The sequence below is a fragment of the Nycticebus coucang genome, chromosome 1 (genome assembly GCF_027406575.1).
Source record: "Nycticebus coucang isolate mNycCou1 chromosome 1, mNycCou1.pri, whole genome shotgun sequence".
Lineage (NCBI taxonomy): Eukaryota > Metazoa > Chordata > Mammalia > Primates > Lorisidae > Nycticebus > Nycticebus coucang.
Genome location: NC_069780.1, coordinates 111536667 through 111564436, shown reverse-complemented (window position 1 = coordinate 111564436; position 27770 = coordinate 111536667). Strand labels below are relative to the sequence as shown.

Genomic DNA, 27770 nt, shown 5'->3' with positions numbered 1-27770 from the left:
GTCCCAGCTACTCAGGAGTCTGAGGCAAGAAAATCACCTAAGCCCAGGAGTTGGAGGTTGCTGTGAGCTGTGATGCCACAGCACTCTACCAAGGGTGATAAAGTGAGACTCTGTCTCTTAAAAAAAAAAAAAAATGTAAAGTGTATTGCTTGGGGATATTATAGAGCAAATACATAGAGAGACATAATATAATTTTTATAATTATAACAAAAATGAACCAGCAGTTATTTCTGTGGAGGGAGGTGCGCTTGGGGAAAGGTGGATGCTTGCTCAGTACCTTACAAATGTCCATACAAGCTTATTTCTTAACCCAGGGGAGGTACATACGTGTTAAATAGAATTAAATATTCTTTTACATGTCCGACACATTTAAAATTTTAAATAGGCTTAAATAGCCATGGAACTAATATATGTGTGACCAGGACAGGGGTTTGAGAGAGGTGAGCAGGGACTGACAGGTTTGGCTTTTAAAACAATATGCATGCATTGCCTTGATAAGTCTGTTTTTTTTTCTTTTCCTTTTTTTTGGAGACAGAGTTTCACTATGTTGCCCTTGGTAGCGTACTGTAGTATCAAGCTCATAGCAACCTCAAACTCTTGGGCTTAAGCGATTCTCTTGCCTCAGCCTCCCAGGGACTATAGGCGCCCACCACAACGCCCAGCTACTTTTTTTTGGTTGCAGTTGTCATTTCTGTTTGGAAAGCCCAGGCAGGGTTTGAACCACCAGCCTCGATGCATGTGGCCAGTGCTGTAACGCTACGGGCACCAAGCATTTTTTGTTGTTGTTGTTGTTGAGACAAACTCACTGTTACCCTGGGTAGGGCCAGGGCATCATAGCTCACAGCAACCTCAAACTCCTGGTGATCCTTTTGCCTCAGCTTCCCAAGTAGCTGAGACTATAGGCACCCGTCATAATGCCCAAGAAGTTACTCTATTTTTAGTAGAGATGGGGGTCTCACTTTTGCTTAGGCTCGTCTGGAACTCCTGACATCAAGCAATCCATCCACCTCGGCCTGAGTGCTGAGATTACAGGCGTGAGTCACTGTGCCCAGCTGATCAAGGAGACTTTCTATGCCAGAAACTGGATATACAGTGATAGTTAAGCCTAGGTTCTTGCCTTTGGGTTATGTCTGAATGTGCCAAGAGACTGAGACACATGATTAACTACAATATAGCCTGGTAAGGGTGTAAAGTACCTGCAGGACCAGGGTTTCTGGATCACCAAAGAGGGAGCAAGGATTTCAAAAGCAGTGAGGAGAGAGAGGAAGAGCTGTGACGACAGTGAGTCAGGCCTTGAGAGTCACATAGAAGGCCAGGACAGGACAAGGCACCTCAGGAGGAAGAAACATGACGAGCAAGGACACAGAAGGCAGAAAGTGCAGGCAAGCGATCCAGAGTGTGCAGGGATGAGGTGGAACTTCAGGGCGGCCCCAACAGTGTTGTGCAGGGTGCAACCCACAGTCATCCATGGCAATCCAGCTGAAGGGAGTGGCTCTAGCCCACCAGGGAAACAAGCCAAAAGAACAAGGGTATTAGCTGGGAAATGGAAAGATGGAATAGGAAACGAAAAAGGCTTATTGAATCCTAAACATTAGGTAGGCTAATGCAGATGAGCTACTTCAATGTGAAATTTTAATGATGTATGAACCACTTGTACTCAGTGATGTGACGGCAGCACGTGTCTTTATAATGCAGGGACAGACGTGAATACAGCTTATCATTCCTGAAGGTGTTGAGAACATAAAGAACTGGACTAAAATCTTTGTCATCTATCAGTACTTTATTAGGAATTGACAATTTTCAGTAGAGACTGCTAAAGAAAATGAACTTACTCTTTCAATTTTAGAACAAACTTCCTGAAAAGAAATCAAGTTTTCAAAGGCAGGTAAAAGACTCCTCAGGACAGCGACTCTCACATTTGGCTCTTTCACAGACCTACTGGGAGGGGCGGGCTGCAAGTTTTCCACGATAACGGCCTACAGCTTCTGTTTTCATTTTGCTGGCAATCTAAATTAGCACACGGTGGCTCAGGATCACCTGCCTGGATAACTACCTTACACCGACTGTGGCCACATAACCGTGGCCTCTGTGCTGGCACCTCTGGCCCCGTGACCACGGCCTCTGTGCTGGTGCCTCTGGCCCTGTGACCACGGCCTCTGCTGGCGCCTCTGGCCCCATGACCATAGCCTCTGCGCCGGCGCCTCTGGCCCCGTGACCACGGCCTCTCTGCTGGTGCCTCTGGCCCCCTCCACACCAGTGAAGCCCGATCCTTTTTCACTCTGCACAGTCTCACACTTGGTCCCCAGACCTTTCACACAATGGTGGGGTATTTCCTGAGGATCTCTGAGAGGGCCAGGTAGCAAACACTGTCTCGGAGCCTTAATTCTCAAGGTGGGTGGAGGGACGCATGTAGTTTGAAAGAACACATTCAAAATATACCTCTCCCCTGATTTTATAACACCAACTCCATAAAGTTAAGTTCAGCAAAATGGTTCCAGCTGATGGGCAGTAGCAGAAACTGAGCACAGGTCCATCCTGGGGCAGGTCTGGACAAAGGTGGCTGAGAAACGCTGTCTAACAGGGAGAGGTTTGCCACCATGCAGAAGAACAGTAAGAAACACACGCTGAGGACAAAGAACAAATCTTGGGTCGGTGAGTGAATCCTGGGCCAGAAATTGTCACCATCTCCTGGAACCCAAAGGACCAAGGCAGAAGAAAACCAAGATAGCCCGTCAACCTTCTCAGCCCTGTGGTTAGAGGCAGGTTGGTCCACTTTTTAATACTGAGCCAAAAGAAGAAAAAGCTGTCTGTGTCCCAGGTTCCATCCATCAGGAAGCACTGCCATCCTTGGTGATGCTGGTCAGCTCTGGAGGGGATGATCAGCTGGGCCCTGCTCTGCCAGGAAAGAAATAAAGAACGGGATCTTTTTACAGTTCTCTGCATCACCAGCACAATGCTCCTGCCCTTTAACACGCTCTCTTATGGATGACCTTGAGCAGAGAGACTTCCTGGGTACAGGGGACTGCAATAGAGACCGTCAGGGAAATGGTATTTTCCATCTGCTTCTATTGTTAATTAAGCCCAAATTACTAAATGTGTTTAAGAATAGGAAACATTTGGTACCACTGCTAACTGGTTTTTGAGTTTAACCCAAACAGACATAGGGTTTACCTGCTGTGATGAGGTTCTAATTGTGATTAGAAGATTTATAACATCCACTATTTTATTTCAGGGGACACAGTTGTATTTTTTCCCAGATTCCCCCCCCTTCTGTTGTCTTTCTGAGTAACTATCACAAATTAAGTATACTCATTGCCCAAAGGATAAGTTATTAATGAGTAGGCAATGAATGCCTAAGAGCATTTTGGTTAAAGAACCATTAATTTCTCCCTTGAGTAAAGAAACATTTGAATCTGTCTGTGTCCGAGTCAGTGAAATTGGCCTATTTAGAAACTACTTGGCACCAACACAGTGCTGGGAGGTGGGGGAGGGAGGGACTTGTCAGAGGCCAGAAGCATCCTGATTTCTTTCCAAAGAGTTCACCACCCTATAGTTTTCCACTGAGCCAAAGGTCTCCTTTAGGTTACTGACCATAGAAAACTTCGTTTTGGTGCTTGGAAAGACAATTAGATTGAATTGATCTGCTATATGAACACGGGTAAAGCAAAAAATACTTGCGTTTCACATTTCATGTAGGTTAGAATAAATGCAAATTGCCTCCCATGGCCTGTGTGCTCCGGCTGCCACCCACATACCTCATGGTCTTTCCTTTCCACTGCATTTCCCTCAGTCTGTGGTCACCTTCTTTCCATTCCTTGAACATTCCATACCTCTCGCCACCTCAGAGCCTTTGCCCTTCCCATTCCCTCTGCCTGAAAAATTCTTCTGCTTCATCTTTATGTAACTGTCATCTTCTGGTCAAATAGCCCCTTCTTACCGTATTAGCTAAATTTGCTGCCCTCCTCACATGTTCTAACACACTGTTCTTTTGGTTTCAGGAATGATTCACTTGTTTATTACCTTCTACTTCTCTAAAATACAAGTCCCAGCCTATCTGGTTCACATTCCCAGTGCCTAGTACAGTGTCTGGCACAAAGTGAATGCAAAATAAATATTCGCTAAAGGAAGGATCAGCCAAAGGACTTCCTCCATTGCCATAATTAATCCCCTTGTCAAAGGTGAATTCATAAGTGATTAATGTCACAATTTCTCAGCTCACCCCATCAGGATGCCGCCCTGCGGTGTAAGCAGCCCTGGCAGGAGAATGCCACCAGCCTGGTGCTGGGGCCCCGCATCTCACCTGCCACGCTCCTGTGACTATTGCAGAGCTCCGATCTGCCGGAGGCGGGGCACCAGCTCCCCACGCTCTTGCATGGTTATGAGGTCACTGCATCCACCTATACATTCTTTACCAATGAAGACTCGGGGCACCTAAAAAAGCAAAAACCCAGGACACTTAAGGAATTTAACTACTAGTGGATTAGAAAGAACATTTTTATCCTTCCTCTATTTCCCATGGTTCCAACTTTTAAAATCCCTTTACAACTTGCTCATATCTATTTTTACAGGACAGAACTTTTTCTTTTAGAGACAGAGTCCCACTTTGTCACCCTGGGTAGAGTGCTGTGGCATCACAGCTCATAGCAACCTCCAACTCCTGGGCTTAGGCGATTCTCTTGCCTCATCCGCCAGCCACAACGTCTGGCTATTTTTTTGTTGCAGTTTGGCCGGGGCTGGGTTTGAACCCACCATTCTCAGTATATGGGGCTGGAGTCCTACTCACTGAACCACAGGCGCCACCCAGGACAAAACTTTCTCACTGTTATAAGGGTAACATGATTAATATTAAACATGTTATTAAGACAGGATATTTTTCAAATCAAGCATGCTGTGCATGAGACTGTACAACTTATCAAGTATATTTTAAAATTTCACTCTATAGAAACATTTTTCAGGGAGAGAATTTTGACTGGCTGTAGTCAGACCACACTGATTGGAATTTGGTTTCTCCGAAGCTGAGACCACACCTGAGATTGTAAGCTGCCACAGCCATCAGGAAGAATTCATGTCTAAATATAGCTGGAAAAGTATTTGCATTCTGTCTCTGACTGTTTTTTAGGTCCCTGCTTTATTAAATCCAACCATCTCTGTTGTTAAAACACAGGTATGCTCTGTTCTCAGCCACAGGGTCTAGAGCCAGACAAAATCTCTTGGGCTTTCTCACGCATGGTGCTGCCCGAAGTCACCGTTTTTCTTAGATAACCAGGACTGCACACAGTGATGTCATGCTTCTGGGACTGCTGCTTGGCACCTGCCCCTGTTCCCGCTCCCCCCATCAAGCTGGACAAGACCTCCCACTTGTGTAGACCTGTAGCTCACCAGCCTCAGCGAGTACAGACAAGGTACACCCGCCCTCAGGGCCTAAGGTGCACCTGGTCTGTCCAGTCAGAACATTTGCATTACCGATGCAATGAGGATGGGACTGTTCCAGACTGGTACGAGGCACGGGATCAAGGGGGGCCCACCATGAGCAGCGCTCAGGGGGGAGTCTATTGTCGGTCTGGAGGCCCCACCAGGAGGGGCCTGACACGTGGACAGGACACCACTGCTGGTCGAAAGAGCCCCCACACAGTGACCCTGTGGCCGGGAGGGCTGGGCTGGGTGTTTCTCACCGCTCTAGGAGGGGAGACCGAGGCGGGGCAGCCCTCGAGCTCCTGGACCCGCTGAGCACGGAGCTGGAGGGAGAGACCGAGCGTGACGCGGACTCGGAGGAAACCAGCCGGCTGCTGGGGGAAGCGTGGAGCCGCGGGGCGGCGGGGAGGGGCAGCTCCTCGGAAGCCAGGCGAACAGAGGGCACAGAGGTGCAACAGAGTTGGAACTGCAAGAGCTGCGGCCGCTGGAGAACTGTGATCACCACCGAGGGTTAACGACAGTAATAAAATCCTAGTGCAGATGCTCGCTCTGAATGAGCGCCCCCAGAACGGCGCCTGTTTGCCAGCGGTTGGGGCAGTTCCGGTCTGTTGCTGCGTTCGCCACGGCGGGCTCCATCGTCCTGTGTGGATACGGGTTCCCTGGTTCAAGGCTGGGGAGGGGACCCCAGCTTTTCCAGGCCTGGACAATTCCATGAAGGGAATGCGCCGACCTTTTGCTGGAGCTGGAGGGACTGCTTTCATTCATTCTCAATAATGCTCCTTAACACCAAGTCCTGGCCAGAGGAATTCTCAAGATCCGATTCTCCTGGACCAGGACCCGCTGCAGACTCCCCACTTGGGTTTTCCCCTCTGCCAGAAGCTCTGGTGTTTTTTAGTCCTTCTATCCAGAAGCTTATTTAAAAAGTGAAAAACATGAGAAAAGGGGCTGAATTATTGTGGTCTTACAGTATTTTTTATTACAAAGAGGTTCTGGATGAAAATAGGCTTTAAAAATCAACGCTAAAAATTCAAAAGAAACCTCACACCACATTTCCATGCCCATTTCCTATCCCCTACGAGTGGGAAGAAACCCAGGTGGCTCTGTCTGGAGACCCCATTCAGTCACAGAAGACACTGTCTCCACCTGCAGCCACCACTGTGTGGGAGGCGTTGCAAATGGGATGTGTCATCAGCATGACCTGGTTTCTTTATCATCTGCAAAAACAGCTGCAGGAAGATGAGGGTGAGAACCCTACTTTTTCCCCTGGGTGCTGGCCATCACTTTAGGGAAACAAAGCTTCCCCTAAGCAAAGAGTTAGGGCCTTTCCACTTGCGTCTGCTCAGCACTGCTTGGCTGTGTCAGCAAACACACACAGCCCTCATGCAATGGCAGCGTAACTCTGCTGCATAGCTCCTTTTGTTAAGGACTTGCCTAATTATATAAAATTCATCTGAGCTTTAAACAAGGAAGCAATGTATTTATTCTTGAACTTTTATATTTTCAAAAAGAATTGAGGAATCATTTCTACTCCCACAGCATGCCAAATCTCCACCTCTGGCCTCAGGGCTTGAGCTAACTTAGCTGTTGAGAATGCCCTGGGGAACAAGAAGTCCCCACCCTAGACAGTGGTTCTACAAGGAGAGTGAGCAAAACCACAGAAGGACCTATTAAAACAGATGGATCTCCCCTCTCATCCTCAATTTCTGATCCAGAAGATCTGGGTTGGGGGCCGACATTGTGCATCTTGCATTTCTAACAAGTTTGCTGCTGCTCCTGGCATCCTGTCGGCACAGCCCAGGTCTACAACGAGGTGTCCCTCCCAGCACAGCTGAGGCTTCCTACACCAGTAGCTGCTGGATAGCTGCCCCAGCCTCCCGATCACACCATTCCCAGCATGGAGTTCTGTGCACCCCATCTAGCAAAGCTGGTGCTTTCACTTGGAGACTGAAAGGCCCCTTTGTCCTCACACCCACCTTCTAGTCTGGGGAACAGCAAAACTGCCTTAAGGCACAAGGGCAAACCACACCCTGAAGAGGGCTGAGCAGCAGACACACCAGAGCACAGCTGGAGGATAGTGGTGACTAAACAGGAAGCTCAGAGACCCTGAGCAGAGGAGGAAACTGCCCACTGCCACCTCCCTCACGTCCCGACTCCACCCCTTCTCATGGGTCTGTTCACCATAAGGATGGGTGGGGGAAGAGCAGGACCATTCTCCTCTGGAGTGGGTCTCCCTGGTCCCACCAGCGGCACCTTCCTCCCCCCTGGACTGGGTCTCCCTGCCCCCACCAGCAGCATCTTCCTCCCCCCTAGAGTGGGTCTCCCTGGCCCACCAGCAGTACCTTCCTCCCCCCTGGAGTAGGTCTCCCTGACCCCACCAGCAGCACCTTCCTCTCCCCTGGAGTAGGTCTCCCTGACCCCACCAGCAGCACCTTCCTCCCCCCTGGAGTGGGTCTCCCTGGCCCACCAGCAGCACTTTCCTCCCCCCTAGAGTGGGTCTCCCTGCCCTACCAGCAGCACCTTCCTCCCCACTGGAGTAGGACTCCCTGGCCCACCAGCAGCACTTTCCTCCCCCAGGAGTAGGTCTCACTGACCCCACCTGCAGCACCTTCCTCCCACCTGGAGTGGGTGTCCCTGGCCGCATCAGCAGCACCTTCAGTACTCTGGGGCTACTTGGGATGTAACCACAACTCTTTCCTGCACTCCTCACCACTTCCTCGGCTATGTCCCTGCTCCAAGCCACTGTCATTTTTACAGGAGTCACTACTATAGCCTCCAAATGTCTCCCAGTGTAACCCTGCCCTGGCCCTGTATCTCTTATCCCAATGTCTACCAGAGGGACCATTTCAAAACAGAGATCGCGTCACTCTTCTGCTCAAAACCTACGGGTGGCATCTCATCTCATGCCAAGTACAAACCATTGTCCTTATGCCAGTTTGAAAGGCCATTCTCTCACCTCTAACTCTGTCCTAGCTCACAATGCTCCAGCCATCCCGACCTCATTGCTAGTCCATGACTCTGCCAGACACTCACCACAGGACCTTTGCACTTGCTGTTCCCACAGCGTGGAATGCCCTAACTCTATGTTCTTGTGTCTTTCTCTTTCACCTCCTGAATCTACTGAAATGTTGCCTCTCAGCAGGGCTCATATGTCTCCATTTAAAACAGTGTCCTGCTGCCTACTCCTTACCTCCTTTCCCATTTAATTTTTCTTCATAATACATGACACTAGCCACTTCTTCACTTACTATTTTTAGTATTTATTGTTTGTCTCCTTTACTTGAATGTAGCTTTAACAATGGCAGGATTCCCCCCATCCCCGTGGCTGTGTTCCCGATGTCCAGAAAAGTACCTATTACATGCTAAGTGCTTAAAAATGTTTGTTGTATCCAGCAAAGTCATCCTTTAAATATGCAGGAAAAATGCATACTTTCTCAGGCAAAATTTGAGGGAATTTATTCCCAGTAGAGCTGCCTTGCAAGAAATGTTCAAAGAAGTTCTTCAGGCAGAAGGAGCGTGATGCAGATCAGACACTCAGAGCACTAGAGGAGCAGTGAAGGGTTGTGCTGCCCCAGGATCTTGGCTGAACAAGACCAGAGTGCCTGGCCTGAAGGAAAGCTCTGGGGCTGCACTCAGCTGAGTCCTGCTGGTCTCCTGCTACATTCATGGTCTCCCAGGGCATGGCAGGGTAATCGAGATGGAACCTGCTCTTGAAATCAAGAACACTTTACTGTTGGGGATCGTGAAGCATACAGCTTCAGAGGATGTGTTCTTTCCCTTGGTGGAATGCATTCAGCACTCAAGAATCTATGAAAAATGTCTTTAAAAAATTAAAAACAGAGGCTGAGGCAGGAGAATCACCTAAGCCCAGGAGTTGGAGGTTGCTCTGAGCTGTGTGACGCCACGGCACTCTACCCAGGGCAATAAAGTGAAACTCTGTCTCTACCAAAAAAATAAATAAATAAATAAATAAAAATTAAAAACAAACTTGGGCAGTGCCTGTGGCTCAAAGGAAGGGGGTGCTGGCCCCATATACCATAGGTGGTGGGTTCAAACCCAGCCCCAGCCAAAAAAAAAAAAAAAAAAATTTAAAAACAAACTTAAAAGACCAACACAATGTGGGCACAGTGACTCAGGGAGGTTGAGGTGGGTGGATCCCCAGAACTCAGAGGTTCAAGACCAGCCTGAGCAAGACTGAGACCCCGTCTCTACTAAAAATAGAAAAACTGAGGCAAGAAGATGTCTTGAGGCCAAGCGTTTGAAGTTGTCGTGAGCTATGAAGCCAGAGCGACAGAGTGAGACTCTATCAACAAAACAAAAACTCCAATACAAGAAATATCATTGCTTTACAAAGAAATAAAAAATACTTGTTAAATGGACACATGAAGCGGTCCAGTCTTCCCGCTAGAGATCAGGTACTGTTGGGCTGAGAACAGTAGTTTCCACGAGTTGTTGCAAAGTGGACTCAGGTAGGGATCTTGCAAACTAGTGACTCTGGGATCCCACCTACAACACTAATTTAATTGATATGGGGTGTAACTTGGGCATCAGGATTGTCCTAAAAGCTCTCCAGGTGATTCTAACGTGAGGAAAACTTAGGAACCACAGCTGGGAGGGATCTCACATGGGAGGCACAGTGGGGTGGCAGCACTGGCACTGGCCTTCCCTTCTCAGGGCCTGGCCCCCTGTGTGGCTGATGGTCCTCTAAACCACAAGAGCCTCTCTCACCGTTGTGTCTCCCAGGATCTTGGCTCACAGCAACAGGGTAATACCTTTAGTCTCCCTCTACTCCAAAATGTTCATTGCTTATTGCAGAGAAGGGGAGAAACCACCTCCAATACTTTATACTCAGAACCAGAGAAAACCTCACAAGTCAAACCAGACTCAAACTGAAACAGGACACTGCTTCTGTAACATGTCACCCTAAAAGGAAACTTGTGAGCTGGGGGGAGAAGTTCTCACTCCAGCAGCACCCAAACACCCAAACTAATACAGGTGATCTGGCCAGCGGGTATTCCACCTGAAGCCCAGGACGCTGAGGACAGGGAGGAAGGACAACAGTTCTTAGGTGGTCCCACAGTCTGTTCTTGGCAAAGGGGACTTTTAGGTCACCTACTTTAATCTGGTCTTGCAGCTGAGATTTTTAAGGGTCATAGAAGTGGTGACTTGCCCCGGGTCACACAGCAGCTGATTTCGAGAGCCAGGCCTGAGCTTTGGCTTACAAACTTCCTACTCTGATGGGCCTAGAAACACCCAGAGCAAAGGGCAGATAATGCACTGGAGTTTTCCAGGGGGAGGAGTTAGATAAGGAAGAATGTGCAAAGTAGGTTATGGTGAAAGAAAGCCCAGAGAAAAGACTAAGGACAGTAAACCACTGGCCACATAAAAACAGAAGGAAGTGTGCACTGGACTCCCATGTTGAGGAAGAGACATTTCAGGTTGCACCCTGGTCCTCCACCCAACCTCCTTCCGTGGGAAGGGTGGAAGGCGGAATACTGTCATCTCGCAGGCAGTGTTTAAAACAAAGACTCCAGCGACTCCTCAGAGACTTTCAGACAAGCTGCCAGCTGCTGACCCATGACACACAATATACATCAGCCGTGCCCCTCCTCTGCTCTGGGAGGACCACTGGCTGCAGGCCAGCCACTCAGTCAGTAGCCAGTGTCTTCCCTCAGGCGCCCTCCCCCCACACCCTGCAAAGCCTTCTAAACGCCTTGAATGACCTAGAGAAAGGCACGGCCCTAGAAAGAAAAAGCAATCAGAGAGCCTTCTCCCAGCCTTTTAGAACCGAACCCCACACTCACCGTTCTTGCTCCTGTGAGCTGTTGCAAATAATCTTGAATCTCATCTGTGTAGCTAGTGGCTGTGATATCGACAAATTCCATAAACCCCTGTTTGAGGGGCAGCTGACAGAGGATCTCTTGGGTCCTCCTGCAGTAGGGGCAAGTGGGTTTGATGAACACAACCACCTTCCTAGGCTGAATTTTGCTGTTCACAAATTCTTGAGCCATAGCTGACAGGCTGCCGTCTCCCCAAGGAGCCCCCCGTTGCAGGTATGGCTCAGGGTGTCCTCTGAGGCCGCCAGCCAGCTCTCATTTAAGAAGGAACCTCCCTGAAGGAGGGGTTTGCCTCACAGCAAGCTCTAGTTTTAAAGGGACAGCTGCAAAGGCGTCTCCATCTGGCATAATCCACTAGCTGTGCCTGTGAAGGGGTACTTGCTATTTTATCATTAACAGCTTTGTCCAGGTTGCCATCTTTGTCCTCAGACCTTTTGGGAGTGTGTCAAGGATCAGAGTTCAGTCATCCCCTAGGGAAGTACAGCCTGCACAGACCAGCCTTGAGGAGACAGTGACCTCTCAGAGCAAATTCTTTGCTTCCCCTTTTGGAAATATGATTGGACTTAAAAACGCAAACAGAATCACTCCAGAAACAGAAAGCTTTGAAATATCTTTGGAGGAATGAAGTTGAAACTGTGACTTTGCACCCCATGTGGATGCTGCCCGCACTGTGTTTTGCTTGCCCTGTGCATTGGAGGGTTTGTTGTTATAATTCTAAGTATTTAAAAATCTGAAGATTTCACAAAAGAATCCAGATTTGCAGCTTCTCTCTGAAGAGTCGGGAGTCAGTGGGACAATACAGAGGTGGGTTCTTTTAGTGGCAGCAGCTGGAGCTCCAGCTGCCCCAGGTCCCCCAGGTCCAGGCCTTGGAGCCACCTGCTTCACCAGTGAAGCTTTGAGTTGAGCACCCTTCCACAGCTGTTTAGAATCAAATTCCAGCAGAGCCCTGACTCCAAACTATGGCTCAAATGAGGGTCTTTTCCTCTGCCCCTGTGTGTTCACTGTTTGTGTAATAACCCAGGGGACCCCAGTCCCCCTCCTCAGTAGGCAGCATCTTCTGCTCCCAGGTCCAATTCTGACCCCTCTCGTGTGCAGATCAAGGAAATTAACAGATGAAGGAAAATACTCTCTTAAAAGTGAGTCATTGGGGTGGCGCCTGTGGCTCAAAGGAGTAGAGCACTGGCTCCATATACCAGAAGTGGTGGGTTCAAACCTGGCCCCGGCCAAAAACTGCAAAAAAAAAAAAAAGTGGGTCATCGTTTTTTCTAGGAATTTTCATACTGAAATCAGCATATCTTCAATGATGTGGGCCTGGGGTTGGAGCAGGACACCACCACTGTCACATAGGTGGAATCCCAAGCACATTGTTAAAGAGAACAGGGCACAAAAGTGACTTTACTTGTCACTAAAGTTAAAATGACAGAATGAGAAGCCCAGACTCTGGGTCACAGAGAGGGAACTGAGCGAGATCTCTGTGGACAGAGAGAATGGGGAGGGCTGGGAGGCTGAAAGCAGCCTGTTGAGACAGGGTCAAGGCCCTTGGCCCACTGCCTCACTGCCCCACTTCTCTCCAGATCTCCCTCAGTGGCAGGTCTGTGTCTCCCCTCTTCTTTGTCATCCTTCTTCTCCTCCCAGAGGGCCCAAGGTCCCATCAGGGGCCTCAGGTCAGCTCCCTGGAGCCATCGTCATCCTGTGACATGTACCTGGCTGTTTCCACCTTTTTTTCTAAATGGCTGCTGTTAGTCTCCCCCTTCCTGATGTCTTTTCCTCAGCACATGACTATGTCCAAATGTCTCCCTTATTATAAACCTCCACTGCATCCATTCCTGTGCTCCTGCCCTGCCCTGTCTGAAATTCGCTGTACACGCGCCACCCTCTGCTTCTGTCACTGCAATCTGACCTCCTTATCAAACATTCTGCTGAAACTCTTCTGGGCAGTGCCCATCATGAGCTCTGTCTACATTGCTAAACCATCTGGGGCTCCATGTGCCTACTGAGCCTCACCCAGAAGTCTGAGTGTTGAGTCTTTGGTAAACTGGTGGGGCATACCTCCCATATACCTGTTTGCAAACCTCCAATAACACCTGTTTGCAAACCTCCAATAACACCTGTTTGCACAAGATCAACCTGCAAGTCTGGGCACCTGGGCAGAGGCTGTGGCACCAGGTTTCTCCTATCTCAGTTCCGGGGGTGGGGTCTGAAGCTTCAGGGCTGCAGGGCACAGGCTGCGGGAGGCATTTCCATGAGGCACCAAAGCACTGTGGGACGCAGACAGATGGCACTGAGGGGGTGTCTTCTTCATTTCCCGGGAAACGCTCCTGGCTCAGCATAGCCAGCTCCGCTCCAGGGACGTCATGGAGGCTTGTAGCTCTGGCTCCTCCGGGGCAAGACCTAGAGTGGACGTCAGGAGCATCTCCATGGATTGTCACTGGGGGCTGCAGAGGTCCTGTCCTCCAGAGCTGTGAGTGGCTGAGCACTCGTGGCCTCTCCTCAGGGACTCCCAGAAATACTTAATGGGAAGTGAGGGCATTTTTCAGGGGAGAGGCAGCCTTGCCAGGCAGATAGGTGGTGACAAGCTAGTGAAATACATGCTGTTGCCATGAATGTGATTGCATTTGTACCCACAGGTTGGGAGTGCTGAAAAACATTTTGCGGCAATGAACACCTTCCACCCCAACTTTGCAGGATTCGACCTTGTGGGCCACCGCAGTCCCTGAGAGCTCTCTCCTTGCCCTGCTAACTGCAGCAGGATCTTTTGGTTCTTTTTGTACAGGTGGACATTCTGTCTCAGTCTCTTGAGAATCTTGCCCATACACATGGTACATCCTGTCCCTTGACCTTGCTGTGTACACGCCCTCCCTGAAGGCCGAGGCTCCAGTTGTCGCCTTCACTGAGAAGTACTACATTGATTTCTCCTGCCCACACCTCTCTCCTGAGCCTCAGAGATGGACGCCTCATTGCCTGTGGAGAAAACCCACCTGGGAATTCTACAGGTCCCTCAGCCTCGGTGGGACCAAAGCTGAAGCTCTCCCAAAGCTTCCCTCTTTCTTCCACGTCTGGTCAGCTTCCTCACCTACCCTGCCAGGCAGGGCAGAAACAAATAAATGTCCTCCACAGTAGGTATTAGTAACTGTCATTGGCTTAGGAAATAGATGTGGGGAGGTCAGGAGATGTTGGCCAAGGCTTCTCAGCAAGGAAGTGATAGACGTGGGATTCCAGCCCAGGTGTGTGGGTCCAAAGCAGGCACTCCTTCTATGGCACAACAGAGCAAATCCCAGGGTCTCGAGGGAGGACAGTGTAAAGGAAGGGGTCTCCCTTAGCCCCCTGGTGAGCTGGCATCATGCCATGACATTTTTCTGCTGGGTGCTTGCTCAGCCTGCCCCTGAGCCCCTCTAAGTAACAGCCAGAAATTCAAGTCCATGAAAGAAATGTCAATTGTCCTTTAGGGGAACTGAATCCTCGCACCCAACACAGAAATAACGGTCAAGTAAGAGAGGACACTTTATATTCTTATTCAGGATCATCTCTCAGGAAGAAACAGCACCTGTGTGCAAAGATATGAGGAGATGGAATCACAGCCTTGGTTGTAAGAAAGGAAAACAGTGGCCCAGAGGAGGGGGGAGATCAATTCACATCGCCGGGCGTCTCTGTACACAGAGGAGTGCATTTCTGTTTGAAATCTATTGATGATGCTTCTACCAGCTGGCCGGGTGTCCGAATGCCAGCTGTGTCCATGAGGCTGGGCACAGAGCTGACAAACACTGGGCAAACTTCGGGAGACATGTGATGAGCTCAGCCTGCCACTAAAATTGGACATTCTTTGAATCTGGCTGTCTGTTTTTGTCCATACACCCCCTCCCCGCCCAACTGTCTATTGCAGAGGACGCAGAGAGCAGACAGCCTCTTAGGGAGACGATTTCCAGCTTGGAGGCAGACCCCTCGGGCAACTCACCCGCAGGTGTTAGTCCAGGAGAGTAAGTCCGAGCAGTGGCAATCCCTAAGCAGGCAGGCACGTCAGTCATTATCCAAATCTCCCCTTACGGGTCTGTTACAGTCTCAATAAACAGCGATTGCGGAGGTTGCTGGGGACTGCCCTGCCCTTAAGGTTAGCCTGCCTCTTGCAAACTTTCACTTCAATCCATGTTACACCTGGTTCCTTCCTGCGGCCACCACGACCAGGGCCATAGGGGTCATGACAGTCTATGAAATGACTATTTTCCTCACTAGTTCCCTTGTCATCCCAAGAAATGTGACATCAATAAAGACTTGACTTAAATATTCATCAAAGGGGCACCAATTTAGAAGAAGTGTATCAACACAATGGAATACATTAAAATGTTTTTTAAAAGAGGCAGAATTATGTTAGTTCAAATAGAATAATCTCTAAGATATTTAATTAAGATGCAGTGCAGTGGGGGCAGAAAGCTACTCATGTGTAAGAGAAAAGGAATATGTTGAGTGCAACTTTCTTATTAGAATGGAATTTGGAGGCCACAGCTGAGGACAAAGAAAGTAAATTATGCACCTTGTGTAGAAGGCCACCAACAATTGGCCAGCCTTCCTTTCTAGGTCTTGCTAAGAGGTGATAGGACTAAGCCGAAGACCATCAGTGCACACTCACAACCCTCTCACCCTAGCTAGCCTCAGAAGGGATGTCAGAAATTTTTTCTCCCTTTCCCCCCAAGCCATGTGAGAAGGAACCAAGAGAACATTCTCCAGATTGGAGTTTCCCTGCAAGAAGAGGAGGCTGGTTCTCTCATCCGCCCATTGGTTGGCTGCTCAGGCAGTTGGTGCATTGATCACCCTTGTGCCTATAGGGCAGGGTGAAGAGCCTTGAAGAAATAGCAGAGTCTGGCTTGAAAGGGCAAGTGACTTCCTACAAGGCCTGTGGATACCATGAAAGGGGACAGGCTTGAGTTGTTTCATTTCCTGTCACTGGGGAAGGAGACCCCAGCACAGGAGATCATGGGTGTGCAGAGAGGCAGGGCTGTGGGGGCTTGGTGAGGACAACCTGGGGAAAGGCAGTGTGGGAGAGACCCCCTCTCTGAGACCCTACCTGGGAGCCCCAAAGAGCCTTTAGGGTACCACAATTCACAGAGATCACCAGATGGTTAGTGTTGGGCACAGAGGTCATGACCATTCACAGGGAAAGGACCACAGTGTGGATATCTACCCTTCCCCTGCCCTGTCCCTTCCCCTGCCCTGTTTCTTCCCCTGCCCTGTCCCTTCCTCTCCCCTATCTCTTCCTCTGCCCTGTCCCTTCCCCTCCCCTGTCCCTTCCCCTCCCCTGTCCCTTCCTGTGCACTGTCCCTTCCCCTGTACTATCCCTTCCCCTCCCCTGTCCCTTACTCTGCACTGTCTCTGCCCCTCCCCTGTTCCTTCCCCTCCCCTGTCCCTTCCCCTCCACTGTCCCTTCCCCTCCACTGTCTCTTCCCCTCCCCTGTCCCTTCCCCTCCCCTGTCCCTTCCCCTCCACTGTCTCTTCCCCTCCCCTGTCCCTTCCCCTCCCCTGTCCCTTCCCCTCCCCTGTCCCTTCCCCTCCACTGTCTCTTCCCCTCCTCTGTCCCTTCCACTGCCCTGCCCCTTCCTCTCCCCTGTCCCTTCGCCTGCACTGTCTCTTCCCCTCCCGTCCCTCCCACTGCCCTGTCTCTTTCTCTTCCCTGTCCCTTCCCCTGTCCTGTCCCTTCCCTTCCACTGTCTCTTCCCTTGCACTGTCTTGCCTCACCCCCGTCCCTTCCCTTGCCCTGTCCCTTCCCCTGCACTGTCTCTTCCTCTCCAGTTCCCTGCCTTGAAAAAGGAGGGGGGTGAGGGAGGAGGATGGGTGGAGGGAGGGTAATTGGTGGGACCACACATACAGGGCATTTTACAAGGGAACATGTGAAATTTACTAAATGTAGAATATAAATGTCTTAACACAATAACTAAGAAAATGCCACAAAGGCTATGTTAACTAGTGTGATGAAAATATTTATAATTATATATAAAACTAGCACATTGTACCCTATGATTGCATTAATGTACACAGCTATGATTTAATAAAAAGAAAAAAGAAAAATGAGAGGAGGATCCATTCTAGACCCTTACCATGATGCTCCTTTCCACTCCCAGAGCAAGAGTGGGGGCCCAGAGTGAAATGCAGGTCCGCCTCTACCCACTGCAGGTGCCTCAGCTAGGGCGGGAGTAGGGAGGGTTTGATATGGGACTGGAGTTTTAAACTAGATTGGAGTAGACTTTTGTGTAACTATTGGTGAGCAGAAAGCTGTGGGACCTGTTCAGTTTCTGCCTACCCAATAGAGAAGGGAGATTGAACAGAGCACAGTTGTAAAGCGAGATTAATGACAACCACATCAGGTGTGTTTCCTGTAGCTCTGCCTATCTGAATACACGTGGACCTCCCTCTGGGAGGACACACAAACGCAAGTGGCAGAGTCTGCCTCTGGAGGGTGACACAGGGACTGCCTGCAGGGCAGGTGTACTGCCTGCATGCCTTTTGTGCGATTTTGTTTGCTCATTATCACATACAGACGTACATTACACAAAACAGGCAGACGGCATGGCAATGCAGTGAAGGGACAGGAGGGACGGAGGACGTGAAGACAGGACCCTTAGATTGCAGGAGAAATCTAACAAATTCATTTTTTTTATGTACCAGGCTCACACTAAGATAAACCCACCCCCCTTTAGCCCCAGCAGGAGGCTGCCCCTACTCAGTTAGGCCTCAGGGGCCGAGGAGGGGAGGGTGAATGAGGCCACTCACAGACACACCACATGCTGGGCCAGCCTGTCTGGTGGCGGGTGGTGGAAGGTCTCTCTTCCATAGTGGACACAGCCCTCCCCTGCTTGTCCTCCTGTATAAAGGAGTCCCCCATCCATGTCCTGGGTCATGGAAAGACTCCAGAAGGCTTGGAACCTGCCATGGCGCCTCCCACCAGATGTCCTGTGGAGGCCGAGGGAGGAAGACCCACCTCGTTCAGGGGTGAGTCATCAGAGAGGAGCTGTCACGAGGCCGGTGCACAGGTCTGGAGGGTAAGAAATGGGCAACACAAATCATGGCACCTCTGTGTAGCTATTCTGAAGCCATTACAAATTATGAGTTATAGCTGTATACATTAATATGGAAAGATATTTAAGATATATAATTGTGATTTATTTATGAAATAGGCAATATAGGAACATAGTACAAAATTTGAATGATGCACCAGGGTACGCAGTGAAAAGAAAGGTGCTCTGTTACCCTTATCCCCAACTACCGGGATCCTCTTACCAGTGGCAACCAGTGTCCCCACTATTCCTGGATTATTCTTAAAAATTCAATACTATTTCTTGGACAAGTGTCGTGGCCACATGGATGATCACATGAGACACGATTCACAGTACAAGGTGCAAGAGGTGAGGCTCATCAAAGCTGCAGGAGAGCCCCAAACAACTTCTGCAGTGGCCTTTTGTTGAGGGGTAAAACAAAGGGTGGCAAGAGAGGTCACGCTCAAGGAAATGACCTCTAAAGGTGGCAAGAGGACATGTGCTTCAGGACATGATCTCCAAAAAGACTGCATGCAATTTTCTCCACTAATCCTTCAAGGAACTGCCATAAAATGCTTAATGTTTAACATCAGCTTTACTACCGCAGGACCGATCTTTGCTCCTCCAGGATTACTGAGTTACTTGGCAGCTTGCCTCCAACTGACAAGAGATTTCCAGGCTTGCCAGGAGAATGTCTTGCTCTCAGCAATTCCTCAGATGATTTCTGAGATTGGTGACTGTTATAGTAAGCATGCTGTATAATCCTCTACATGTTACTGTGAGCATGATGCTCAATCCTCTACAGACAAGGATACATTATTGAATTTTTAAACAAAGATCACAAGACTGTGTGATTCCCTATGTGTAACGTTTAGAATATTGTATATGTATTTGCAGGTGTGAGGATGTGAATAATATACATAATATGTTACATGTATACATACAACATACAAAATCAATATATGTTGTTCTTTCTTGAAAAGAGATTCTGGACCTTATTAAGCAGAAGCAAGGACTCGCTGGCTGCTCACTGCACATTAATTAATTAATTTGCCTAATCACCTTAGAGGAAAATGAGTAACAGATGAGGGTGGGGACTTTTTATTTTCCATTCTTCTTCATCAAATATTTTCCATATGAATGTTCGCTTTTATGTTTAATTTTATGTTTAATAAAATGTTCACTTTTATGTTTAAAATAGTGATTGGGAGGTAAGGAGTAGAGAAACCAGTTCAGACTATTGTATAAAGAACTTGGCAGGAGAAGGGGGAGAGAGAGAATAATAGCTTAAGGGAATAGCAGGCTGAATAGAGTATCTTTCAGAAGAATCTTGACTGTGTTTACTTTGCTTTTTCTTTTTGCAGAGAAAGGAACCAGTTGTAGGGGGACCATGTGAGAAACAAAGGGAGGGAAGAGGTGTGATGGATCAAGGTCACAAACAGAGCTAGAGGGAGGGCCTGGTGCCAGATGGTGGTGGTTACCCTGGGTGAGAAGGAGGGCACATCTTCAGAGGGAGTGCTGGGTGGGGGCCACAATGTGGGCCCAAGAGGACAAGGGAGTCCAGACTCTGCACACACGGCCCCAATGGGAACTATGTGTTCCAGGCCAGAGAGGAGGCTAGTGGAGCCAGGTGTTAAAGTCAGAATGAGGATGAAAAACTGCTCAGGTCTCAGGGATTAAAAGCACAGCAATATAAAAAAGACTATGACCAGTGACAGGATGTTTGGGCTCAGAAGCAAGGACTTACCGACTGCCCACTGCAGGGCTAGGTAAGTGCAGCGGTGTCAGAAATGCTGACACAAAGCAATAAAAGCATTTTTAAAAAGCAGTTTCAAGCTTTTCATAGGAAATAAAACTTTGGTTAAAATGATCACACAACTAAATGCAATCTATTTAGGAAGGAAGGCAGGACGTCTAGAGGAAAATAAACCACCTGGCTAATAAGTTACCAATGTATCAAGGCATTAAATTAGCAGTTTTTTTTAATCAGGTGTGCAGGTGTATACCTGGCCTTATAAAAGAATTAACAGCTATATTCATGCATGCTGGGTTGCAAAATAATTTACTAAACATAAGGCGAGGTGCTCAGAGGAAATAAATCACTTAGGGATAGAGCATCTTTAATCAGTTTATCCCACCTGGCAACAAGCTCTGGGTATAAGTGTAGATGGAGCCGTCATTTGAAATGACTTGTCCAAAGAGCTTTAGGTAAAACCAAAAGAGGCTGAAACTATAAAGCAAAAATCTAACCACTGAACAAAATCAACAGAAGTTTCAGGAGGAAACCAGAGCCTCTTCTTCCTCACTCAGGACCCCTCTCTTCCATCCCTTTCCCCTCAGCATTGTTTCCCATGTAACAATATTCACATTTCATTATTCCTTCACAGAATGGGAGGTTCGAATGACAGATTCCCACACAGATAGATAAGAAGTGTATCTATAACAAAAATGTTCTCCCGTGGGCTTCTGGTTAATCAATTTGGCACCTCCAAGTGGTAGAAGGAGGATGTTGTGGCTCAGTGAGTAAGGCGCCGGCCCCATATGCCGAGGGTGGTGGGTTCAAACCCAGCCCCAGCCAAACTGCAACAACAAAAAAAATAGCTGGGTGATGTGGCAGGCACCTGAAGTCCCAGCTGCTTGGGAGGCTGAGGCAAGAGAATCGCGTAAACTCAAGAGTTAGAAGTTGCTGTGAGCCATGTGACATCATGGCACTCTACCCGAGGGCAGTTAGTGAGACTCTGTCTCTACAAAAAACAAAACAAAACAAAACAAAAAAAAAAAAAACAAGGAAGACATTTATGTGCTGAGTTCTAGAGTCTAAAATTCAATGTGCAGAACTGTGTATATAGGACAATTTTTTTTGTATGAATATAAAAACCTAGGGTATAAGAGTATTATATTTCGAGCAGCGCCTGTGGCTCAAGGAGTAGGGCGCCAGCCCCATATACCAGAGGTGGCAGGTTCAAACTCTGCTTCAGCCAAAAACTGCACACACACACACACAAAAAGGAGTATTATATTTGTGTATGTGAATATGGTTTTATATGAATAAGTTATATCACTATATCCTAACTCAAAGATTTCCAAGTGGAAAGCTTACTAAGTTTTTTAAGTTACAAGATAATATATGTAACTCAAAATGAGAAATAAAAAAGCTATGTGTGGAGAAGAAGGGAGGCAAGATGGCGGCCGAGTAACAGCTTCCTTACATCTGGGCACCGTGAGTCCGGGGAGATAGGACTCCAGGCATCTCTGGCTGGTGGGATCTGCCTATCATCACCCCTGAGAGGATACAGGGAGTCAGCGAGAGACTTCTGGACCCCAAGAGGAGGACTAAAACAGTGGAAAACCGGCAAGTGGTCACGTGTGTTCAATCGGTCTAAACCCGCCCGCAACTGTAAGTTCAGTAGCAGCGAGACTGCAAACCGGAAAGGCCTTACCTGTGAACTGTTTTGGTGTCTTTGGACTTGGCACTCAGCTGAACTGCCTTGGGGAGAGCCTGAGCGGGAATGCAGAGAACTTTGGCCATTGTCTGGGGCCCCAGTCTGAGCCGCTGAGCCAGACGGAGCTAATAGTGTTTGGCTGTGGGCCACAGGGAGCCACTGTGAGCAATTTGCCCCAGCAAGCTCATCCCTCAGGGTCCCAGAGCTAGAATCGGGTGGGAGCTGATAACCCAGCGACCGAGTAGCCTAAGGGTGGGGTCTGAGCCGCCTTACAGCCCTAACCCTCAGGGGCAGAGTGAGACCGGTTTTGGCACACTGGGTAAGTGGATAGCCACTCCAGCAGTGATTCCAGCAATAAGCACTTTCCTGGGAAAGCTTCTGCTCAGCAAGTTTACAAGTTCAAAGTGCCTTTTAAGTGGGCTGAAGAGAGATTTAGGGTGTCTACCTGCTGGGGTTTGAGAAATCAGCAGCCTCTAGTCATATCAGAACTGGGATTAACATCTCATACCCCAGAAGACCACGTGTTGCCCAGACATTATTCAACAACATATACATACTGCTTTGCTTTTGGTTGTGTTTTGTTTTTTCTGGTTTTTGCTTTTTTTTTTTTTTTTTGGTTTGGTTGTTTTTTTGTTGATTTTGATGTTGTTTTGTTTTTTAATTTCAACCTTTTCCATACAGATCTTTTTTCTTTCTCAATTTTTCTAGTTTAATTATAATTTCCCATTGCTGCCTTTTTTAATAACTAGAACTTCATTTTTGCTAGTGTTTCTACCAATATTATTTGGTTTTTCACCTAATTTTACCCCATAAAGTTTTCTGTTTCCTTTTTTTGGTTTGATTTATAGCATTTTTATCTTTCCTCTCTACTTGGTGGAGGTGGGGTATTGTGTCTGATCAGGTTAGCAAAGAGCTGTTGACCTCAAGGGAACCACCCAACTGGGCAACCCCAGAAGGTGGTTTTTCTTAAGGTTGTGTCAAAGTACCCTATTGTACACCTATATTGCTCTGTTTCCCTCTTTCTGTGCTTCTCTTCTCTTTGTCAATATTCCTTTTACCCACCCCCTCTCCTTTCTCTATTTTTTTTTCTTTTCACTCGGTCCTTCTTTCTTTCATCCCTTTCTTGCTCTTCAACCTTCTCGCCATTCTGGTCCTGTACCAAAAGGACTCATCTAACCCTTAGTCCACAGGCACAAGAACTTAAAGACCAAGAAGAAGTGAAAGGAAAATTAGGGAAAGGAAACAGATAAAAGAAATCACTCATGAGGAAGAATCAGCAGAAAACCCCAAGCAACATGAAGAACCAGTCCAGAACAACCCCGCCAAGGGACCATGAGGTAGCTACTGCAGAGGATACCACCTATAAAGAAATGTTAGGAATGACAGAAAGGGAATTTAGAATACACATGATGAAAACAATGAAAGAAATGGTGGAACCAATGAAGGAAACTGCTAATAAAGTGGAAAATAACCACAAGGAAATCCAGAAACAGAATCAAATGAGAGATGAACGATATGAAGAATATAAACAGGATATAGCAGAGCTGAAGGAACTGAAACAGTCAATTAGGGAACTTGAAGATGCAATGGAAAGTATCAGCAACAGGGTAGACCATGCAGAAGAAAGAATTTCAGAGGTAGAAGACAAAGTTCTTGAGATAACTCAGATAGTAAAAGAGGCAGAAAAGAAGAGAGAGAAAGCAGAACATTCACTGTCAGAATTATGGGACTTTATGAAGTGTTCCAACATACGAGTTATAGGAATCCCAGAAGGGGAAGAAGAATGCCCCAGAGGAATGGAAGCCATACTAGAGAATATTATAAAAGAAAATTTCCCAAATATCACCAAAGATTCTGACACACTGCTTTCAGAGGGCTATCGGACCCCAGGTCACCTCAACTCTAACCGAGCTTCTCCAAGACACATTGTGATGAACCTGTCCAAAGTCAAGACAAAAGAAAAGATTCTGCAAGCTGTCAGGAGTAAGCGCCAGTTGACCTACAGGGGCAAATCCATCAGAGTGACCGCAGACTTCTCTAATGAAACTTTCCAAGAAAGAAGACAATGGTCATTTACCTTTAATCTACTTAAACAGGACAATTTCCAGCCCAGAATTCTGTACCCTGCTAAGCTAAGCTTAAAAATTGACAGAGAAATCAAATCTTTTACAGATATACAAACATTGAGGAAATTCACCACAACAAGACCAGCTCTACAGGAAATACTTCAACCTGTTCTACACACTGACCATCACAATGGATCAGCAGCAAAGTAAGAACTCAGAAATTAAAGGACAGAACCTAACCTCCACACTGATGCAAAAGATAAAACTAAGCAATAGACTCTCACAAAATAAGATGAATAGAATACTACCACACTTATCAATTATCTCAATAAATGTTAATGGCTTGAATTCCCCACTCAAAAGACATAGATTGGCTGACTGGATTAAAAAACACAAGCCATCCATTTGCTGTCTGCAAGAAACACACCTGACTTCAAAAGACAAATTAAAGCTCCGAGTCAAGGGTTGGAAGACAATTTTTCAGGCAAATGGCATTCAGAAGAAAAGAGGAGTTGTGATCTTATTTTCAGATTCATGTGGATTTAAAGCAACTGAAGTCAAAAAAGACAAAGATGGTCACTTTATATTGGTCAAGGGAAAAATACAAAAAGAAGATGTTTCAATTCTAAATATTTATGCACCCAATTTAAATGCTCCCAGATTCTTGAAACAGACCTTACTCAGTCTGAGCAATAGCATATCTGATAATACCATAATAACAGGGGACTTTAACACTCCTCTTACAGAGCTGGACAGATCCTCTAAACAGAATTAAACAAAGATATAAGAGATTTAAATGAGACCCTAGAACAACTGTGCTTGATAGACACATATAGAACACTCCATCCCAAAGATAAAGAATATACATTCTTCTCATCACCCCATGGAACATTCTCCAAAATTGATCATATCCTGGGACACAAAACAAATATCAACAGAATCAAAAGAATTGAAATTTTACCTTGTATCTTCTCAGACCATAAGGCACTAAAGGTGGAACTCAACTCTAACAAAAATGCTCAACCCCACACAAAGGCATGGAAATTAAACAATCTTCTGTTGAATAACAGATGGGTGCAGGAAGAAATAAAACAGGAAATCATTAACTTTCTTGAGCATAACAACAATGAAGACACAAGCTACCAAAACCTGTGGGATACTGCAAAAGCAGTTTTGAGAGGAAAATTCATCGCTTTAGATGCCTACATTCGAAAAACAGAAAGAGAGCACATCAACGATCTCACAAGAGATCTTATGGAATTGGAAAAAGAAGAACAATCTAAGCCTAAACTCAGTAGAAGAAAAGAAATATCCAAAATCAAATCAGAGATCAATGAAATTGAAAACAAAAGAATCATTCAGAAAATTAATGAAACAAGGAGTTGGTTTTTTGAAAAAATAAATAAAATAGATAAACCATTAGCCAGACTAACTAGAAATAGAAAAGTAAAATCTCTAGTAACCTCAATCAGAAACGATAAAGGGGAAATAACAACTGATCCCACAGAGATACAAGAGATCATCTCTGAATACTACCAGAAACTCTATGCCCAGAAATTTGACAATGTGAAGGAAATGGATCAATATTTGGAATCACACCCTCTCCCTAGACTTAGCCAGGAAGAAATAGACCTCCTGAACAGACCAATTTCAAGCACTGAGATCAAAGAAACAATAAAAAAGCTTCCAACTAAAAAATGCCCTGGTCCAGATGGCTTCACTGCAGAATTCTATCAAACCTTCAAGGAAGAGCTTATTCCTGTACTGCAGAAATTATTCCAAAAAATTGAGGAAGAAGGAATCCTCCCCAACACATTCTATGAAGCAAACATCACCCTGATACCAAAACTAGGAAAAGACCCAAACAAAAAGGAGAATTTCAGACCAATCTCACTCATGAATATAGATGGAAAAATTCTCAACAAAATCCTAGCCAATAGATTACAGCTTATCATCAAAAAAGTCATTCATCATGATCAAGTAGGCTTCATCCCAAGGATGCAAGTCTGGTTTAAGATACGCAAGTCCATAAACGTTATCCACCATATTAACAGAGGCAAAAATAAAGATCACATGATCCTCTCAGTAGATGCAGAAAAAGCATTTGATATCCAGAAAAAGCATAAAATCCAGCATCCTTTTATAATTAGAACACTGAAGAGTATAGGCATAGGTGGCACATTTCTAAAACTGATTGAAGCTATCTATGACAAACCCACAGCCAATATTTTACTGAATGGAGTAAAACTGAAAGCTTTTCCTCTTAGAACTGGAACCAAACAAGGTTGTCCTTTGTCACTTTTACTATTCAACATAGTGCTGGAAGTTCTAGCCAATACAATTAGGCAAGACAAGGATATAAAGGGAATCCAAATGGGAGCAGAGGAGGTCAAACTCTACCTCTTTGCTGATGACATGATCTTATACTTAGAGAACCCCAAAGACTCAACCACAAGACTCCTAGAAGTCATCAAAAAATACAGTAATGTTTCAGGATATAAAATCAATGTCCACAAGTCAGTAGCCTTTGTATACACCAATAACAGTCAAGATGAGAAGCTAATTAAGGACACAACTCCCTTCACCATAGTTTCAAAGAAAATGAAATACCTAATGAAGTAGGTGAAGAACCTCTATAAAGAAAATTATGAAATCCTCAGAAAGGAAATAGCAGAGGATATTAACAAATGGAAGAACATACCATGCTCATGGATGGGAAGAATCAACATTGTTAAAATGTCTATACTTCGCAAAGCAATCTACCTATTCAATGCCATTCCTGTCAAAATACCAACATCGTAATTTCAAGATTTGGAGAAAATGATTCTGCATTTTGTATGGAACTGGAAAAAACCCCGTATAGCTAAGGCAGTTCTTAGTAATAAAAATAAAGCTGGGGGCATCAGCATACCAGACCTTAGTCTGTACTACAGAGCCATAGTGGTCAAGACAGCATGGTACTGGCACAAAAACAGAGACATAGACACTTGGAATCGAATTGAAAACCAAGAAATGAAACTAACATCTTACAACCACCTAATCTTCGATAAACCAAACAAGAACATACCTTGGGGAAAAGATTCCCTTTTCAATAAATGGTGTTGGGAGAACTGGATATCCACATGTAAAAGACTGAAAATGGACCCACACCTTTCCCCACTCACAAAAATTGATTCAAGATGGATAAAGGACTTAAATTTAAGGCATGAAACAATCAAAATCATCAAAGAAAGCACAGGAAAAACACTGGAAGATATTGGCCTGGGGAAAGACTTCATGAAGAAGACTGCCATGGCAATTGCAACAACAACAAAAATAAACAAATGGGACTTCATTAAACTGAAAAGCTTCTGTATAGCTAAGGAGACAATAACCAAAGGAAATAGACAACCTACACAATGGGAAAGGATATTTGCATATTTTGAATCAGACAAAAGCTTGATAACTAGGATCTATAGAGAACTCCAATTAATCCACATGAAAAAAGCCAACAATCCCATATATCAATGGGCAAGAGACATGAATAGAACCTTCTCTAAAGATGACAGACGAATGGCTAACAAACACATGAAAAAATGTTCATCATCTCTGTATATTAGAGAAATGCAAATCAAAACAACCCTGAGATATCATCTAACCCCAGTGAGAATGGCCCACATCACAGCATCTCAAAACTGCAGATGCTGGCGTGGATGTGGAGAGAAGGAAACACTTTTACACTGCTGGTGGGACTGCAAACTAGTACAACCTTTCTGGAAGGAAGTATGGAGTAACCTCAAAGCACTCAAGCTAGACCTCCCATTTGATCCTGCAATCCCATTACTGGGCATCTACCCAGAAGGAAAAAAAATCCTTTTATCATAAGGACACTTGTACTAGACTGTTTATTGCAGCTCAATTTACAATCACCAAAATGTGGAAACAGCCTAAATGCCCACCAACCCAGGAATGGATTAACAAGCTGTGGCATATGTATACCATGGAATACTATTCAGC

The 27770-nt window shown here is 46.4% G+C and overlaps 1 protein-coding gene across 2 annotated transcripts; it reads right to left on the bottom strand.

Annotated features, from left to right (window-relative positions):
* Positions 1 to 1761: 1761 nt before the first annotated feature.
* On the bottom strand, positions 1762 to 11507 carry GLRX (glutaredoxin). 2 transcript variants are annotated; one of them, XM_053586384.1, is made up of 3 exons: positions 11214 to 11507; positions 4301 to 4431; positions 1762 to 2890 (listed from the first exon to the last, which is right to left on the bottom strand). In XM_053586384.1, exons 1-2 carry the CDS (start codon positions 11418 to 11420, stop codon positions 4318 to 4320), a joined length of 321 nt encoding a protein of 106 aa, XP_053442359.1. In that variant the 5' UTR covers positions 11421 to 11507; the 3' UTR covers positions 1762 to 2890; positions 4301 to 4317. The 2 variants fall into 2 exon arrangements, with proteins under 2 accessions (XP_053442359.1, XP_053442354.1); XM_053586379.1 differs by having other exon boundaries at positions 1762 to 2895; positions 11214 to 11506.
* Between the last annotated feature and the right edge of the window lie 16263 nt (positions 11508 to 27770).

Excerpts from the sequence above, each read along its gene's own strand:
- GLRX (XM_053586384.1), bottom strand. The coding sequence starts at position 11,420 with ATGGCTCAAGAATTTGTGAACAGCAAAATTCAGCCTAGGAAGGTGGTT. Across the intron at positions 4,432-11,213 it reads AGCTCACAGGAGCAAGAACG|GTGCCCCGAGTCTTCATTGG; the intron begins GTGAGTGTGGGG and ends TTGCTTTTTTAG.